The sequence below is a fragment of the Akebia trifoliata genome, chromosome 5 (assembly GCF_017979445.1).
Source record: "Akebia trifoliata isolate Shusen 1 chromosome 5, ASM1797944v1, whole genome shotgun sequence".
Classification (NCBI taxonomy): Eukaryota; Viridiplantae; Streptophyta; class Magnoliopsida; order Ranunculales; family Lardizabalaceae; genus Akebia; species Akebia trifoliata.
The window spans coordinates 2380718-2396656 of record NC_141379.1 but is presented as its reverse complement, the minus strand read 5'-3'; the positions used below and the strand labels follow the sequence as shown (position 1 = coordinate 2396656).

General features: G+C 35.8%; 2 protein-coding genes across 3 annotated transcripts; one reads left to right on the top strand and one right to left on the bottom strand.

Annotated features, from left to right (window-relative positions):
• Positions 1–374: 374 nt before the first annotated feature.
• LOC147400954 (protein-L-isoaspartate O-methyltransferase 1-like) lies at positions 375–5973 on the bottom strand. 2 transcript variants are annotated; one of them, XM_086442023.1, is made up of 5 exons: positions 5809–5972; positions 4487–4570; positions 4300–4405; positions 1740–1904; positions 375–908 (listed from the first exon to the last, which is right to left on the bottom strand). In XM_086442023.1, exons 1-5 carry the CDS (start codon positions 5956–5958, stop codon positions 658–660), a joined length of 756 nt encoding a protein of 251 aa, XP_086298149.1. In that variant the 5' UTR covers positions 5959–5972; the 3' UTR covers positions 375–657. The 2 variants fall into 2 exon arrangements, with proteins under 2 accessions (XP_086298149.1, XP_086298148.1); XM_086442022.1 differs by having other exon boundaries at positions 4300–4570; positions 5809–5973.
• A 4059-nt stretch (positions 5974–10032) lies between these two features.
• On the top strand, positions 10033–15186 carry LOC147400953 (sieve element occlusion protein). Its single transcript, XM_086441662.1, has 8 exons — positions 10033–10410; positions 11231–11338; positions 11447–11938; positions 11980–11996; positions 12073–12233; positions 12568–12695; positions 13209–13694; positions 14356–15186. Exons 1-8 carry the CDS (start codon positions 10177–10179, stop codon positions 14977–14979), a joined length of 2250 nt encoding a protein of 749 aa, XP_086297788.1. The 5' UTR covers positions 10033–10176; the 3' UTR covers positions 14980–15186.
• Positions 15187–15939: the final 753 nt, after the last annotated feature.

The following is a 15939-nucleotide window of genomic DNA, read 5'->3' as shown; positions in this document are numbered from 1 at the left end:
ATGATTTTTGTTATTTTTTTAAAATGCAACTCAAACAATAAAAATAATTTTCCATGAAATTTTCAAAATTGTGCTCAAACAGTAGAAAATGATTTTCCAAACAATATTTTCCTTGCAACCAAACAATTGGTTTTTTTTCCCCACTCTAGCATTTTCTATGGACTTGGAATTCCAAAGACAAGGAATTTTTATTAAAAATAACACACCTGGTTGAGTTGGTATGACACATTTCAAAATAACTTTGAGATCATGGGCTCAAGTCCAACTTACTCTATTAAGAAAAAAAAAAAAAAAAACCAAAAAAACAACATGCAACGGCTGTAACTCATAACTGTAATGCCAGTCCACCATTCGTAGACCATCACTCTTCTATGTCTTTAACTTAACAACAAGGCAAATGGCACCAGTGTGTTTCATTAATATTCCCACAAACAGGAAGAGGTTGCATAATTGGGTAAGAATCAAAAGATTTACATAGGCAAATTCGTTAAGAACGATACCACAACAAACTACCAACCATGTAAGGAGGAACTTGGTGCAAATTTCAGACCATATCCTTAACTATGTACAAAAATAAAACACAACATATTAGATAACCTAGTGGGATTATTGCAACCTACATGACCTGCATTGCTAGATTCAGTGAACCTCCCAGCATTAATAGCCTTGTAACTGAGCATCTCGACTTGTCAGTGGGACGTACCGGACGGAGGTTTCACTCCGGATGGTGACAGAACCATCCAGTTTCTTGTCCACCACTTTCAAATCCTGGAAAACCTTCCCAACTGGAATCACCATTCTGCCTCCAGGCTTTAACTGGTCAATAAGTGGTTGTGGAATCTCTGGTGCCGCTGCTCCCACATGAATGGCATCATAAGGGGCATGTTCTGGCCAACCCATCCTCCCATCTGCAGTGTGATGGATGGATTTATTACTATACCGTAAGAATAATTTAGAAGATTATGATATTCTATGTATACCAGCACCTAGATACACTTGTAGGATATTGTCTACTTTGGGCCTAAACCCACACGGCTTAAAAAACTTTCTATGTGATAGGGTCAAGTTTGCCCATATAGCCAAGGCTCTGAATGTGTATCCCGTCATGTTGGACTAAACTCACAACTCCCCTTACCATTCCATCCAGTGCACAGGACGGCTCCACTTTGACCCCTCGGTCTTAGTAACCCATTCCCTTACCTGGGTAGACGCACCGGCAGGAGAAACGATAGAATTTTTTTTCTTAGTTTGGTTCAACGTACAAGTCGAATCTCTTCTTCATCTCATGATTCGATGAATTCAGAACAAAATATTTAAAATGAAAAATAAAAACAGTAGAATAATATGGTCCATCTAATCTAGCAAACCAAACCACCTACTTTACAGAGGCACTAGGATCCAGTCCACAGGGCACACGAGTGGAGGTTAGTACGGGTGGAGAAACAGCAAGTCAGTGGGTTGCAACACAGAGATCTCTTAAAAAGCCTAAAAATGGTTCCAATGGGTTTTATCCTAATCATCTATTGCATGGACTAACTGGGAATGTTTTCCATAACTTTCCCAAGCTGGTCCAGAAGAATGAAATAGAATGTATGATTAGGTTCATCTGCTCAAGAAATTTTTTCTCATATGAGATCTCCCAGGTAGGACACATCAGACGGTTGGTCGTACCCTCTGCACTTGTGCCACATGCACTTATGGACATTTGGTTAGTTATCTGAGAGGTCTACAGAACATACCACCATCATGTATGGAGAGGGAACCTTCTTTCAAAAACAGTGCTGCTTCACTTTTTTGGATATTCTCAATGGATGTAGAGACCAACTCAGGAATGTGCTCTACACCCACTGCATGACCCTGTTGTCCAACCATCAATGCAAAGCATGCGGTCAAAAAACCCGTTCCTACAAACAAAAACACATAAAAATTATTGGAAAAACAAAAACATACTTAGAAATTACATCAACCATGAAAACTGCATAACTATTGCCAAATGAGAACTGGAAGTACAAAAATGGTATTGATGAGCATCAAACATGAAAGTGATCCCAAATTATTGTCCAACAGACCGAAGAACGAGTCGCTAGAGTTAAGATACTTTGATAAAATAATCCTTGATGTACCAGGAAACTCATTTTTTTTTTTAGTGAAAAAAGGTCCCATATTGGATATAGTACTGTTCCAGTTATGCATCCATGAAATCCAACATGGCAATGAGGGAAACCAAGTTCACCTCTTTGTACTGTTTGGCATTATGCAAACATTTGAATACATATATATAGTTGTACCCAAATTATTAGCATTTATAAATAAGATCTTCTGTAATTTAATACATTTCTAATTTTTCAATAAGAAATGTACATTTAATAGGATAGTCCCATTTCCCAAGGATACTAGAAATTGAGGTTCTACAAAAGGAAGAAGGGCTCGGTCCTTCATATTCTTTTGTATTTCATGAAATGATACCTACTAGAAAAGGTAAAAACAATAAACCTACTTGAAATATTTAACTAAAAATTGCTAAATTTAGAGCCAAGGAAAGAGAAAGAACAGCCATAAATGCACATAGACACATACACATTTACACAAAATGACTCAAAAGCAGCCCCACTGATGGTCCACGATCAGACCTAATATGCCTCAGGAGAAGCTCACTTGCGAAGTTGGATTCGAGCCCATATTTCCATCCATTATGGGTCCCTTTCAGAAGTTTCCAACAAGTTTTATTTGAGGGTACAAAAATTTCTAACTTAGTCGTTTGTAGTTTATATTTTACGGGTTGAATGTTTGTCCATGGTAAATACTAATTGGGCCTAATAGAGTTCACATCTGGTTTTATGTCTTAGTTAATTTGTAGCATGATTTAGTGTTATTACAATCCTAGCATTTATGATTTGATTCCTACGATTCAAATAAAGTTTTTTCAATCAAAACAATTTGAATCTTATGTTTGGATCCCTTTAAATAAAAACAATATGATTTCTCAATGAGTATCGCGGTTAGTGTACAATTCACGACTGAATCTTACAATTTTATTAACTTCAAATAAAATGGGGTACACTTTCAAGTGAAAGCAATGACTCCCATGTTTGCATTTTTTCACCTAACAAAATACTAAATAAGGAAACTAGTAGGTGATCTTACTAATTCCCTAACACAACATAAATGACAAAGAATTCATGTCTATGCATGCAATTTGAAAGAGTGGGAAATGAGATTACTGATAAGAGATGTAAACTTGTTTAATTTGATGAGAAGTTTTAATAGATGATTTTGATTTTTTTATCCTTTTGACACAAGATCTTCTGTTTGCATTTTTACGTCCATTGTTCATATTGGGATTGCGATGTAATTACTTTTGGCAGCAATTTGTTAGTGTTTGTAAAAGGAAAAAAAAACTAACAATAGTGTTTGGATCTGCTAATCCCACTCTTCTTCAGGAATTGCATGTAAATTTGTTGGGTTAACTATTAGGACATGTTACTTCTTGTCCTACAATCACTTCATAATCTGTCAAAAAGGTATTAAATTGAAAACCACAACCCAAGGTTTTATTCTCATCCAAATTCAGTTAAACCATCACCTCATAATCTACAAATTCTATTACCATTTTCTATGAAAGTTAACCGACATTAGCCTTTTTTGATACCAACATTAAATTGCAGCTTCTAAAGATGATGTTTGGCCATTTAATCTTCAAATGCCATAGATTTATCAATAAAAATTCATCATCCTTATACTTATCAAAAAAATAAAAATAAAAGTTCATCATCCTTATAATCCATGGTCCACCAGCATTATACAAATGTGTTGAAGTTTAAATCTATAAATTTCCTTAGCAGTGAAACAAGCATAAAGTAGGAAAAAAGATTATTCTTTTTTTTTTATCGATAGAAAAAAAAATGAAGATTAGTCTTACTTACTATATGTAGTCATAATGCATGAAAATAAGTAAGCATCCACTGAAATCCAAATCGCTATTTCATGGATGCTGTAAACACATTAAGGTAATTATGTTGAATCACTTGACTTGCATTACGAAACTAAAGAGTGACCATTTACGGCTCATGCAATTGCATTGGCCAAAATAAAAGAGAAGATGGTCTTCTGTGTTTTCTTTCTGTTTTAGATAATTGGCATGAAAAATACTGGGAGGCTCTTTATAAAATATTCGATATAATAAAATCAAAACAAGCAGTCTCCATTCTATATTCCTGACATGAAGTAAGACAGAAGAGAAACAAAAAAAAAGACCATAAATTGTAAAGTAGGAAACAATAATCGGAGAAAGCAGAACACCTGAACCAACATCTAGTGCATGCATGCCTGGCTGCAAATTCTGCTCCAATAGTTCAAGGCATGTGGCGTGCATGTGAGGGGCTGATATGGTGGCATTATAACCTATCTGCATGGGGTTGTCAAAATAAGCTGGAGTCCCATCAGGAACAAACAATCCCCTATCAATAGTCTCCAATATTTCAGCTACCTTTTTTGACCTAACTACCCCACATTGCTGCAACTGTGCCACCAGTGCTTTATTCTGATCAGAGCTACTTTTTGACCAGTAGCGCTGTAAAAATGATCACAAAACTACTTCACTATAATGCCTTCTTTATCACTGAACTGAAACAGGATAGCATACCAGCTCTTGAAAAACATATTCATCATTATTATCATTAGCAGTGTGTTGGTTCCAACTACTTATGGTTGGAAAGGTGTAGTTTTGGTGAAGAACATATTCATATATAGGTCCACAAAGAAAAAGATTACCCGAAAAACAGATTTTACATATTACTGATCAGAAGCAATTTCAATTTTTATGATTTTTTTTTCATTTTTTTAATAGTAATTCTATGTGCTACCAAGTTCTTTAACCTTAAAAGGAAAACAAATATCTAAAAAACACAAAATAGAGAGAGAGACTCTAGCTACATGTTCTCACTTCTCACAGTAGAAGGAAGCGATCTAGTCTTGGTTCTGAAAGTAAGGAAACAAATACAATTCAACAAATTATTTCTTAAATATCATTCATTGGGTCCATATATTACCAACAAAACCTACCGAAAACTGTCGTTAAACAAACACCTATTAATCCGAATTTCATTGTAAAGAGAGCCCCCCCTTAATCACCAAATCGAAATTGTTTCAACAACTTCATCATCACCCTAAGGATATTTCTAAGCCCTGTTTGGATAGCAGAGAGCTTCTGGCTCCGGCAGGGAGAACAGAAGCTCCAAGCAGCCTTAATGATCCTTCTTAGAAGTCCAAATCCAAACACAATCAAATGCTCCAAAGAGAGTCGAGGCAGTCAACCATCTTCAGAGCCAATCCAAATTCGGAGTAAATCTCGACAAAGAAGTTAGGTACATCTAGAAAACTTCTACCACTGTATTAATAGGATAATCTAACACAAAAGCAGAGCACAATCTTATATACAATTTCTATACAAATCAACACTTGTAAACCTAGAATTATCATTCAAAGTTCATCAAATATGCCTTGAATCCAGAAAATCCTTCGGTTAATCACTAAATCGAGATGATTTTCATTTCAATATAAATTACTCAGCTCAATTGCTTTTAATCTTCCTCACTCGATCAATCATTTATACAAAGCTGAAGTGCACCTAGTTTTCTCGAATTAAAACTTAAAATTTCAACCAAAACTAAACAGTTTTTGGAGATCAACTTCACAATTCAAAGCCCAATTCGATCGAATCAACAACTGCACGCGAGATTATTATACAAAAAAGGAAAAAAAAAAAAAAAGCGAATTTAATGAAACTTGGAAGGCGGAGTAGAACAGTACCTCCATTCCCAGTGAGTTCCCCGTTAGGAAATTAGGGTTTTGAGAAGAACGAGAAGAGAGGAGAGGGCGACAACGGAGGGTGGTGAAGGATAATACTTGCTTTAGAGGCGCACAATAGCGCCAACTATACGCAAGTACCGAAGATGGCATCCTCCACCTTCAGGAAGATTCTCTCTCACTTTGATAGTACGAACAACGCATTGACACGTGTATATTACTTGGGCATTTTTCATGGTGTATCGTGTGTCGCGAAGCACATGATCAGATTATGTCCCTTGCCTGGATTATCCGTCCAGACTTCTTGTGTCCACTGACGGTAATGGATATTTTTTTAGAAACATTTTCCTTATTAACTTAGTAAGATTTTAAGCTTTACTCGTTTTGCTCAAATGGATTACCACATCAGCAATCCAACACCACAATCCTTTAATGGTATGTTTGATTGCATGGAAAGTGACTTTTCATAGAATTTGAAATCCATGGAAAAATAGTGATGGAAAATAGGTAGGGTTAGAAAATCAAATTCTATTGTTTGATTGTACTTGGATAAAATCATGAAAAAATTATATGAGGAAAAAGAAGAAGAATGAGAGAAAGAACAGAAGAAAGAAGATGAGAGGAGGGAGAGGAAGAAGAAGATGAGGAGGAAGAGGGAGGGGGGAGAATGTGGTTGTGGCGGCAGAGGTAAGTGAGGAAGAAGAGGGGAGAACATGGTGGCGGCGACGGTGGACTTTTTGAGTGGCGGCGGCGATGGAGAAGAATTAGAGATGAAAATTTTGTGTGGATTTCACTTTTCCACCCATATGGGTGGGAAAGTGAAATCCATGTTTTGGTGGACTTTTTAATTGAAGTGGAAAATGAATTTCATTCCCATGTGCAATCAAACACTTGAAAATGACATTTTCCAAGTGTTTGATTGCACATGGGAATGGAAATTCATTTTTTACCCAATCAAAAAGTCCACCAAAACATGAATTTCACTTTCCCACCCATATGGGTGGGAAAATGAAATCCACTCATATTTTCCATCCCTAATTCTTTCCTACCACCACCACCAACATTATACTAAACTCGTTGCCGTCGGCTCCATCTCCGACCACCTTCTCTCTCTCTCTATTCTTCTTCTTCTTCTCCTTTCCTCACCTCCTCCGCCACCACCACCACCACCTCCACCATGTTCTCCCCCCATCTTCTCACTTACCTCCGTTGTCACCACCGTCGTCACATCCTCCCCCTCCTTTTTTCTCATCATCTTCTTCATCTCCTCCTCCTTTCATCTTCTTCCTCCTTCTCTTCTTCTTCTTTTTTCTCATATTTTTTCCATGATTTTATCCAAGTAAAATCAAATAATGAAATTTAATTTTCCAATTCTACCTATTTTTCACAATTATTTTTCCATGGATTTCAAATTCAATAGAAAGTGACTTTCCATACAATCAAACATACCCTAAGTTTCTTGAAAAATTCAGATTCCACGAACCAGATGGGCCGTCTCAGACAAATTTTTTGATACCGTTCAACAATGAGAAAACTGAACCATGGTTTTAAATCCCGTCCAATATGTTTGACTTGTCTCTTTGTCTCGTTGGTGAACAATACCGAGACAAATCAAATGAGTCATCACGACATTGAAAAAGATTTAAAACCATGATTTGTTTAGACCATTCACTTTGGATTAAAAGTCACAAATGATAAATCGGTCTTTGAACCATTTTCTTTTTTTTTAAAGAACATTATACAAGCGAGTCCTTCCATGAGTTGGCCAAAAGTTTCATGAGGCACGAAGGTGATGATGTATGCCACGTGGCATAAATAGAGCTTCTATTAACACACCGATTTTGTTTTCACTTATAACACACCAAGCTATGCGTGCACAAGAATAACTATCTAATTTTCAAAGGATTAATAATGCATTGTAAGTAAAAGTTGGTGTGCCAATAGAATCTCTCTATGTCGTGGGCTTGATTGAAGCCCAAATTGCTTATTAGCAGGCTTGGACTTGAATTTGAAAATCTAAATATTGGTGGGATGACTTCATAGGCAGATAAACGGATATGAGTTGTCAGGCATTGACCCAAGAAATATGCAAATTTGGAAATTATGACTTATGAAACAAAAGCCCATGTTCAATGCATATAGAATCTCACATAAACCCAAGAAATCATTGTTTAAAGTTTTATGCCAAAACATTTAAATCGTGACTGTTTTAATTTTTCTCTTGACCGAAACTTTGTTTTAAAATGCTCAAGAATCTAATCCTCGGCTACAACAGCCTTAAATCAATTTGAGAAACCCATTTCAGATATAGAAGGCTTATGCAATCAATTTCTTCAATTATACAAAATTTTAAAGTTTTATTACTAATAATGTAAATAATGGTTTAAATTTCTATATCGTTTCATAATGTTTCAATCAAATCAGAACGAAATAATAAGCTTGATCTATTTCTTGAAAATAATCTTTTGGATTGTCGTGAAATATTTTGAAAAATCAAAGAATGTCCTTGTTGTCTTGGAATGATTTGGTGACGAAACCATCATCTCTTAACTTTTTTACTTTGTACCTTAATAACTTTTCTTCCAATTGTAAATTACGCTAGTAAGGGTATCAATCTTATTCTTATCAATCAATCTATCCATCTCAAAGCATCAACTTCTATCCAAACTTTTCTCAATAAAAGAAGAATCTATTTCTATATATTATAGAACATTTTTAACAGCTCTAGTCATGAAATCTTCTACAATCCCCACTTTACAATGTAAAAGCAAAAAGATGCTTCTCTCTAAGGGCCCAGCTTTGTCTTCCCATCACGCAAGGAACCTTATGCTGGTGGCAGCCACACAGCAAATCATGCCCGAGAGAGAAAGGATTGAGACATTTGTAAAGAAATTAAGTGCTTTAAAAAAAAAAACCTAGAAAACATGGTTCAAAAAGTTGCAAACCCTTACCTATGAGCGACAGAGTCCGTACTCTGTAATAGTTTGGATGTCAGTAACACATGATCAAAAGCTATAGTATCTGTATAAAGTACAGATCTCGTCATGGTCTACTCTATTATTTGAATTCTGAAACAAGTGATGTTACAATGAAATTAAGTGAGTTTGAGTCAAATCTAACTGGGTTTAGATCATAATATCATTTATTCATCTAGCATGATTATTAAATAAGTCAGTTTTATGTTATGGGTGTCAACCCACTTAATCCATTTTGACATATTTAGTTATTTTGTCATTAACGTACAATTTTAAATATACAAATAAATATTTAATAATTTTTTAAATGACCTATTTTTTTGATAAAACTTAATTTATGTTTTGCAGTACTTAATTTATGTCGGTAGATATTGATTTATGGTTGAGTGATTTTATTTTTAGTAATGGTATTTTATTTTTGGTAGTGAAAATGGAATTTATTTTTTTCAATAAAGATTAGAATTTTATTAAAGAGATTATTTATGGGTCGGGTCGGGTATACCTACTTTTAAATGAGTTGGGTTTGGTAAATTTTTATAATACCCTTACCTGAACACGGTCTGATCCATTGCCACCCCTAAAGAAATATTGCAAACATCTTGAGGTGGCATTATCAAAAGTTGGTGCGGCAATTACAACTCTCTATGTAATATCATTCCCGTTCACGGTCTTGACTAAAATCCTTTCTTGATTTAGTCTTTTGAAGTCCCAGCCCAACTTAGGAATACTAGACATCTCACAACAAAGATTTATATGGTTCGAAAATGTGTCTCTCATACCTACTAAACCCTGAAAGTCTATTTTCATTTTCGATTTCACTCTTTCAAAACCATAGCTAAAGCAGGTATAATTGTACATTACTTTGTTTGTGTACAATACATCCTTGATGATCAATCACCAACTAGATTCAATACATCTTCACAACATATTGACAATTGGATTAGGATCCTACGATGTATTATTTAATCTGATACCCATTAATTAACACCCTTAATTCTAGCAAGTTCAATCTAGAAAATAAAAGAAAAAAGTAATAAAGTAGTCTTGAATATATTCATCTAAGGGTACAGAACTAAAGTGACCCACTAGAGTATTTGAAAGCTTCAACTAGAATATTTTCTACAATTGACCACATGTTAGGGCTTTTTTCTCTTTCTTCTCTCTATAAGTTATCCTTTTTTGAGGCCTTGGCTTGTGCACCTTTCTCAAGTATATTGAATGTGAGAGAGACAGAGAGTCCTATTTCTTGGCATCTGTAGTAAGGGTTGTGTGACACAAAACAAAGGACACATCCTTTAATTTCATGTAGAGGAATATATATAACAAGAACTAATTAAAGCAAGGTAGTAGATCCCTTGATCAACTTTGTTCCTTAATAATTTCCAATATATAGAACATGTTGGCAAGCATACTCAAACCCAACACATGCATATTAAATTGGTGCACCATCACTCAGACCATGCTATCAGGAAGGAGTACTAAGCCTCTAAATTGTTCCACACCGTCTCTGGAAGAAGATATCCTGGTGAAGAAGATCCTCCTAACACATGATCCCGATGGTCGCCGTATTGACTCCCATGCATTGCTTCGTGCGATGGAGAATGTCATGGGTTATGCCACCATGTCGAACGTATGCATTTAATTCCCTCAATTTCCTTAGTGATGATATCCACACGCCCTAACCAGCCCTGTTAATGGGTTCAACTTCGACATCTTTGTGACATTGATAGGCATCCAATTATAGGGTGTATCAGGCCCACTAGTCACAACCATGCAGTGCATTTTAGTGAACCTTATATAATCATCATTAAAGTCCTGTCACAAAAAATTTGGGATGGTTGAACGAATTCTCTTCCTTCATTCCTTTCTGTCTAATATTATCAAAATCTGTTGTTTCTATCGATTCTTACTCTTTTAATATCTTGTGCAGAGTAAATTTTGGTTCTCCTCCGTCCCTCCGAAAATGTCTCCTAGAAGACTCTTTTGTGGCCATTGATCCAAGGAATGTTTGGCTTATACTTTGCTGGACCTAGAAGCCCAAAAAATAAAATTCATGGGCTTTATGTAAAAGGCGACGAGTGGGTTATGAGCCCATGAAGAAGCATGCCCCACCAATGAGGTTGATTGTTTGTGTCTAGGTCCACTATTAGTAAGCCAAAACATTCAGGTGGGATCCATGGTGCATGAGAGTACCATGTAACATTTTGAGGAAGAGAGAAATTCATGTTAATAGGCTAATATCACCCCTTTTTTATGGCACTTTTATTAACATTTCATTGAAAATATTTGTATTATGAACTAAGATGGTATTGACTTTAGTATTTCCAATGTAGTAATAAACTTCTTTTCAATACTATGACAAGCTAGTGAATGTTGGTAATGTGACATTGTCTCAAGATACACAAATCACAAGGTTTATTTCTTTCCTTTTGGTACTTGTTTGGTTGCAGGTTTTTAAAACACATTTAGAGGCCATGCAAGTAGATGATATTTGCAATGTTGAAGTAGTTGGCTCACCTGAAGCATTGGGGCACACCATCTATAAGGTCTCATGTGAGGTACTCTCCACACCCTCCCCTCCCCCTTTTTCTTTCTAAGATTAATTTATTGAAACTCAATAAGGACTTCCAATAACTAAAAATATCGTTGCCTCCTAACAATGGCAGATACTTTGCAAATGCTCGGGGGAAGTAGACTTGCACGCAAGAACCATGACCTTGTTCGATTTACTAGGAAATTTTACATGGGATGCAAAAGTGGTTCTAGTTCTTGCAGCATTCGCGACAAGTTACGGTGAATTTTGGCTAATTATTCAGCTCTACCCTCTTAATCCCTTGGCCGTATCAGTTGCAATGCTGAAACAATTGCCTAACAACTTAAGTGCCTTAAAACGTTGCTTCAAGGCCTTGAGCTTGCTAGTTAAGACAATGGTGGATGTAACAAGGTTCATAATAGAGCTCGAAGGCTTGCGAACGCAACACATAAGGCTGGACGACAACGCGGTGGTCACTACAGAGTCTCAGGTCTATATTGCCGCTTATTGGGTCATCAGAAGTGCATTGACATGCTCTTCACTAATCACAGACTTGATAGCCATGAAGCATGAGCAAGTGCATGTTCTTTCCCTCACTCACCAAATTCGACCTTCAAATTTGATGGTTTGATTCATTTTCTGTATATTGATGTTCAAACATAACAGATTTTTATCAACGGAGAGTAGTTATGGTTTGGGTAATTTCAAGATTTGTAGTTGGAGCATAATAATCCTAGTTTGAATTTATACTATTTAAAGAAATTCCACTCAATTTTCCCTAACAATATATAAAATATCTAATTCCAGGAACTCGACTTCAACCACCACTGCGACATGGGAACTCTCAAGCTTGGTCTATAAGGTTAGCAGCTTATGTGATGACCTGCGAAAGCTATTCGATATGTTCCATCTGCAGATAGGTAAGTATGAAGCTCAGTACAATTTATAAAGTTTTTCATGGTTTTAAGCCAAGGACCGTTTCTTGCTAGAACTCAACAATCTTAAATTTCGTTAGTGAGGTGTTTTGATCAAATTTTAATCATTTAATTTACTTCGAACAATCTCTAGATCAAAATGTATTATATCATTATCTTCATGTAGTTAACTTTGTATCCCTAATCTCGGGCTCTGCAAAAACATATCCTATTTTTTTTTTCATTCAATTAACCTCTTAGGCTGAATGATGATTAATAAGAACTGATTGGAACAAAATTATACAAATTAACTATCTCATATTCTTTTGTATAACTATAGAGACTAAGGTGCATCAGAAGCTATTGCAAATCTTTAAGGAGTCTCACATCGATAACCAGGAGGTTCTTCGAACATTGTTTTCTCTAAAGGATGACATGCCACTCAAGGATGGTTCATCACATGAAAAGGTCTGTCATGAACCAGGGCATAATTTTTATTTTTAAAAGGTTAAATTGTTTTAATTTATATGAACCCCATTAGTGTCACATTATCATCTTTAATCATCTTTAACAAATCCTTAGAATTGCATCACTTATTTATGCAAGGAACGTTTTATCGTCGAATTGAGATCATATGGTGTGGTTGATTTTGTTATTGTAACTGATGTGATAGAAGTCGTAGGGGCAATCTTTATATTCGGGTTTCTGGTATGTATATGTAGTGTAAACACCTTTTAGGGTTTGGGGATAGTGAAATCAAATAGGAAAACTATGGTTTTGGGGAAAGGTGTAGGGAGAAATGCGAGTTGTAATTTCTTTTTGAGTTAATGAAGTATTCTCACCTCATTTGTTGACATGGGCACCACAAACCACGTAAATCTTACTTTGTTCTATGTGAGTGTTCTTTTATTTTTATTGCCTTCGTGATTTGATCTTGGATTTTGTTCACACTAAGATCAACTACATCTTTGTTATATACAGCTTGGCGTGTCTAAACTAGTAAACAATGTGGTTGTACTCTTGATCTCAAAGCCAGATATCCTTCCCATAGAGGAACTACTCTTCCTTGTGCAACAGTCATGTCTTCCTCACCATGATGAGTCAGAGAGACGCTATGAAATTGTATGGGTACCTATCACATCTTCCCCGACGTGCAATAACATGGGAATGGAAGCTTTCAACCATTTATCAAACACCTTGCCATGGTATTCGATACGACAACCATGGTTACTTAGCTCCGCCGTGGTGAACTATATCAAGAATGTGTGGTGCTTTGTAGATGAACCATTGATGGTGGTGCTAGATACCCATGGGTCAGTGACCTCTTTAAACGCAATTGATGTTGTATTTGTCTGGGGTGCCATGGCTTATCCCTTTTCTACTTTGAGGGAAGAACAACTCTGGAATGAAGTCAATTGGAATCTAAGACTTATAACCCACGAAATCGATCCCCTTATTTCCATATGGGTATGGTTCTTACTCAACGCTATCTATTATGGACTAGTGCATTCTTGAAAAATACTACACAATTATATGCAATATCCGTGTTTTAAAACTCGTTGAGTTTACTTGATTGACTTTCGATCTAACTTGATATTAAAATTTGTTGGGAGTGATTCATTTAGACAACTCAAAATATCTCTTAATATATATTTATTTACTTACCCATGCCTACTCATCAAGTTGCTCTTACTTGTTGAGCATCTTATAAGCTGGGTCAAGTTTATTATGAGGAGTGTTTTTTTATACAGCTCCTTCATTAATGTGGCATCTCAGACATGTTGTGAGAAATTGAAACAGCAAAGATAACAAAAACACACAAAACACAAGGATTTACGTGGTTCAGCAGCATGCTTACGTCCATGGATCAGATCGAAGAACAATTACTATTTTCTCTTGAGTTTTACAGCCCTAGAGATCTCTATTCAAAGAAACCGGGAGTAATGAAAAACATGTCTATCTCCCAAAAAAATAGAATACAGGACATTTACACAACATACATGTGCCCCTCATCACACACACACACACACACACACAAATGCACACAGCATGATTTTTACCTTTGATTAAATTGTTCATTTTAAAATTTTCCGAAAAGCTAATGCTCATAGCGTAAGAATGATTTCAGGAAGAAGAAGGGAGAACCATTTGCCTTTATGGAGGTAATGATATAGAATGGATCAGAGAATTCACTAGCAAGATGAAAGACATTAGCAGCATAGGTGTTCAGCTAAAGCTAGTATATGTTGGTAAGAGGAAGCAAGATGAAACTTTGAGTGACATTTGTGCAACCATATCTCAAGAAAAGCTAAGTAGTTATCTCTCGTACCCAAAGATACATTTATTTTGGCGTCGTATGGAGAGTATTAGAAGATCGAGACTCCAATTAGGAAAGACTACTGATGATGATCTTATTCTAAAAGAAGTGACGGCATTGATGAGCCTTGACGATAACGAGAGGGGTTGGGCATTGCTGGGAGAAGGATCATCATCGAAGACAATACAATTAGGGGGAAGAAAGCTCATGGAGTTATTGACACTTTTTCCAGTATGGGGAGACAACATAGGGAAGGTTGGGTTCTTGGGTGCAATAACAAGTGCTTTAGAAGAACCTCATGTTCACATTGGGCCTTGCCATCGATGCAATGTTGTTCCTTATGTCGAACGCTCAAAGGAAGGGATAGTGGTATGTGAAGACTGTAAGCGTCCCATGGAGACATTCGTACTCTATCAGTGTCATGGGACTGAGTAAATGTACCCTGATACGTCGTATCATGATTTCTAAAATGTATTACAATAAGGTTTAATAAGAATTAGATTGAGGGCTAAGATTAGATCAAATCCTAGTTTACATTTATATATTTTAGCTTATTGTATATTTTCCAAAAAAAACCCGTATTAGGGTTCATGTAATTGGATCAAGAAACTGACACAACTCCATTGCTTCGCAATTAATCATTTTCAAGTTATAAATTAGTTATGCTTAGAGATTCATTCTGCCCATAATTAAGTATCCATCTAGTACTTAATAATGCTAGATATGCAAGTCTTTCGATGTCATAAATTGTGGGAATGTATGTCAGTTTTCTAGAGCTTCTATTGGCATCCCAACTTTTACTTATTACACCCCAATTTTTTAAATTCTCTCTCACACCCTAGTGAAAGATTAAAACACAACCATTCAAACAATATAAAAGTTCCGTTCAAGTACTTACTTTAACATTACAAAGCATTATAATACATTTAAATAAAACAAGTTCGGTAGTTGTTTACAATTAGGATTAGGCCCACGTAAAATCCTAAATCTAACAAATAGAAACCTACAAACAGGAAAAGAGAAAGAGTTGGACTCGTATTTCATCATATTCAGCCCATGAAATGGAGATTTTCCTTTTTCTTTTTCTTTTTTTTTAATTGGGCTGTAATAAGTAAAAGTTAGGGTGCCAATAACAACTATCTTATTTTAATTGAGATTATTTCTATGTTTTCAAGCTGATGACATGTCCCCTTGAACATGGGTAATACTCCAATACTCTCCTCTAACCACATATTTCTTTGAAGAACGATAGTGGCCATTAGGGGTGGGGGGAGGGGTCTAGGGGTACTATAATCCTTAGCCCAATTTTTTTGGGGACGCAATGAGAATTATTTGTGTTTTGAGGGCATTCATGTAATCAGAGGTCAAATATTAAACATAAAACTTCAACCAAGG

Bases quoted from the DNA above. Each gene is read 5' to 3' on its own strand.
- LOC147400953 (XM_086441662.1), top strand. From the start codon at position 10,177: ATGTTGGCAAGCATACTCAAACCCAACACATGCATATTAAATTGGTGC. The intron at 11,339-11,446 runs GTACTCTCCACA...TAACAATGGCAG, and splicing joins TCTATAAGGTCTCATGTGAG to ATACTTTGCAAATGCTCGGG. The intron at 13,695-14,355 runs GTATGGTTCTTA...GAATGATTTCAG, and splicing joins ATCCCCTTATTTCCATATGG to GAAGAAGAAGGGAGAACCAT.
- LOC147400954 (XM_086442022.1), bottom strand. From the start codon at position 5,958: ATGCCATCTTCGGTACTTGCGTATAGTTGGCGCTATTGTGCGCCTCTA. The intron at 1,905-4,299 runs GTGTTCTGCTTT...TTTTGTTTGTAG, and splicing joins TGCACTAGATGTTGGTTCAG to GAACGGGTTTTTTGACCGCA. The intron at 909-1,739 runs GTATGTTCTGTA...ATCACACTGCAG, and splicing joins CCTCTCCATACATGATGGTG to ATGGGAGGATGGGTTGGCCA.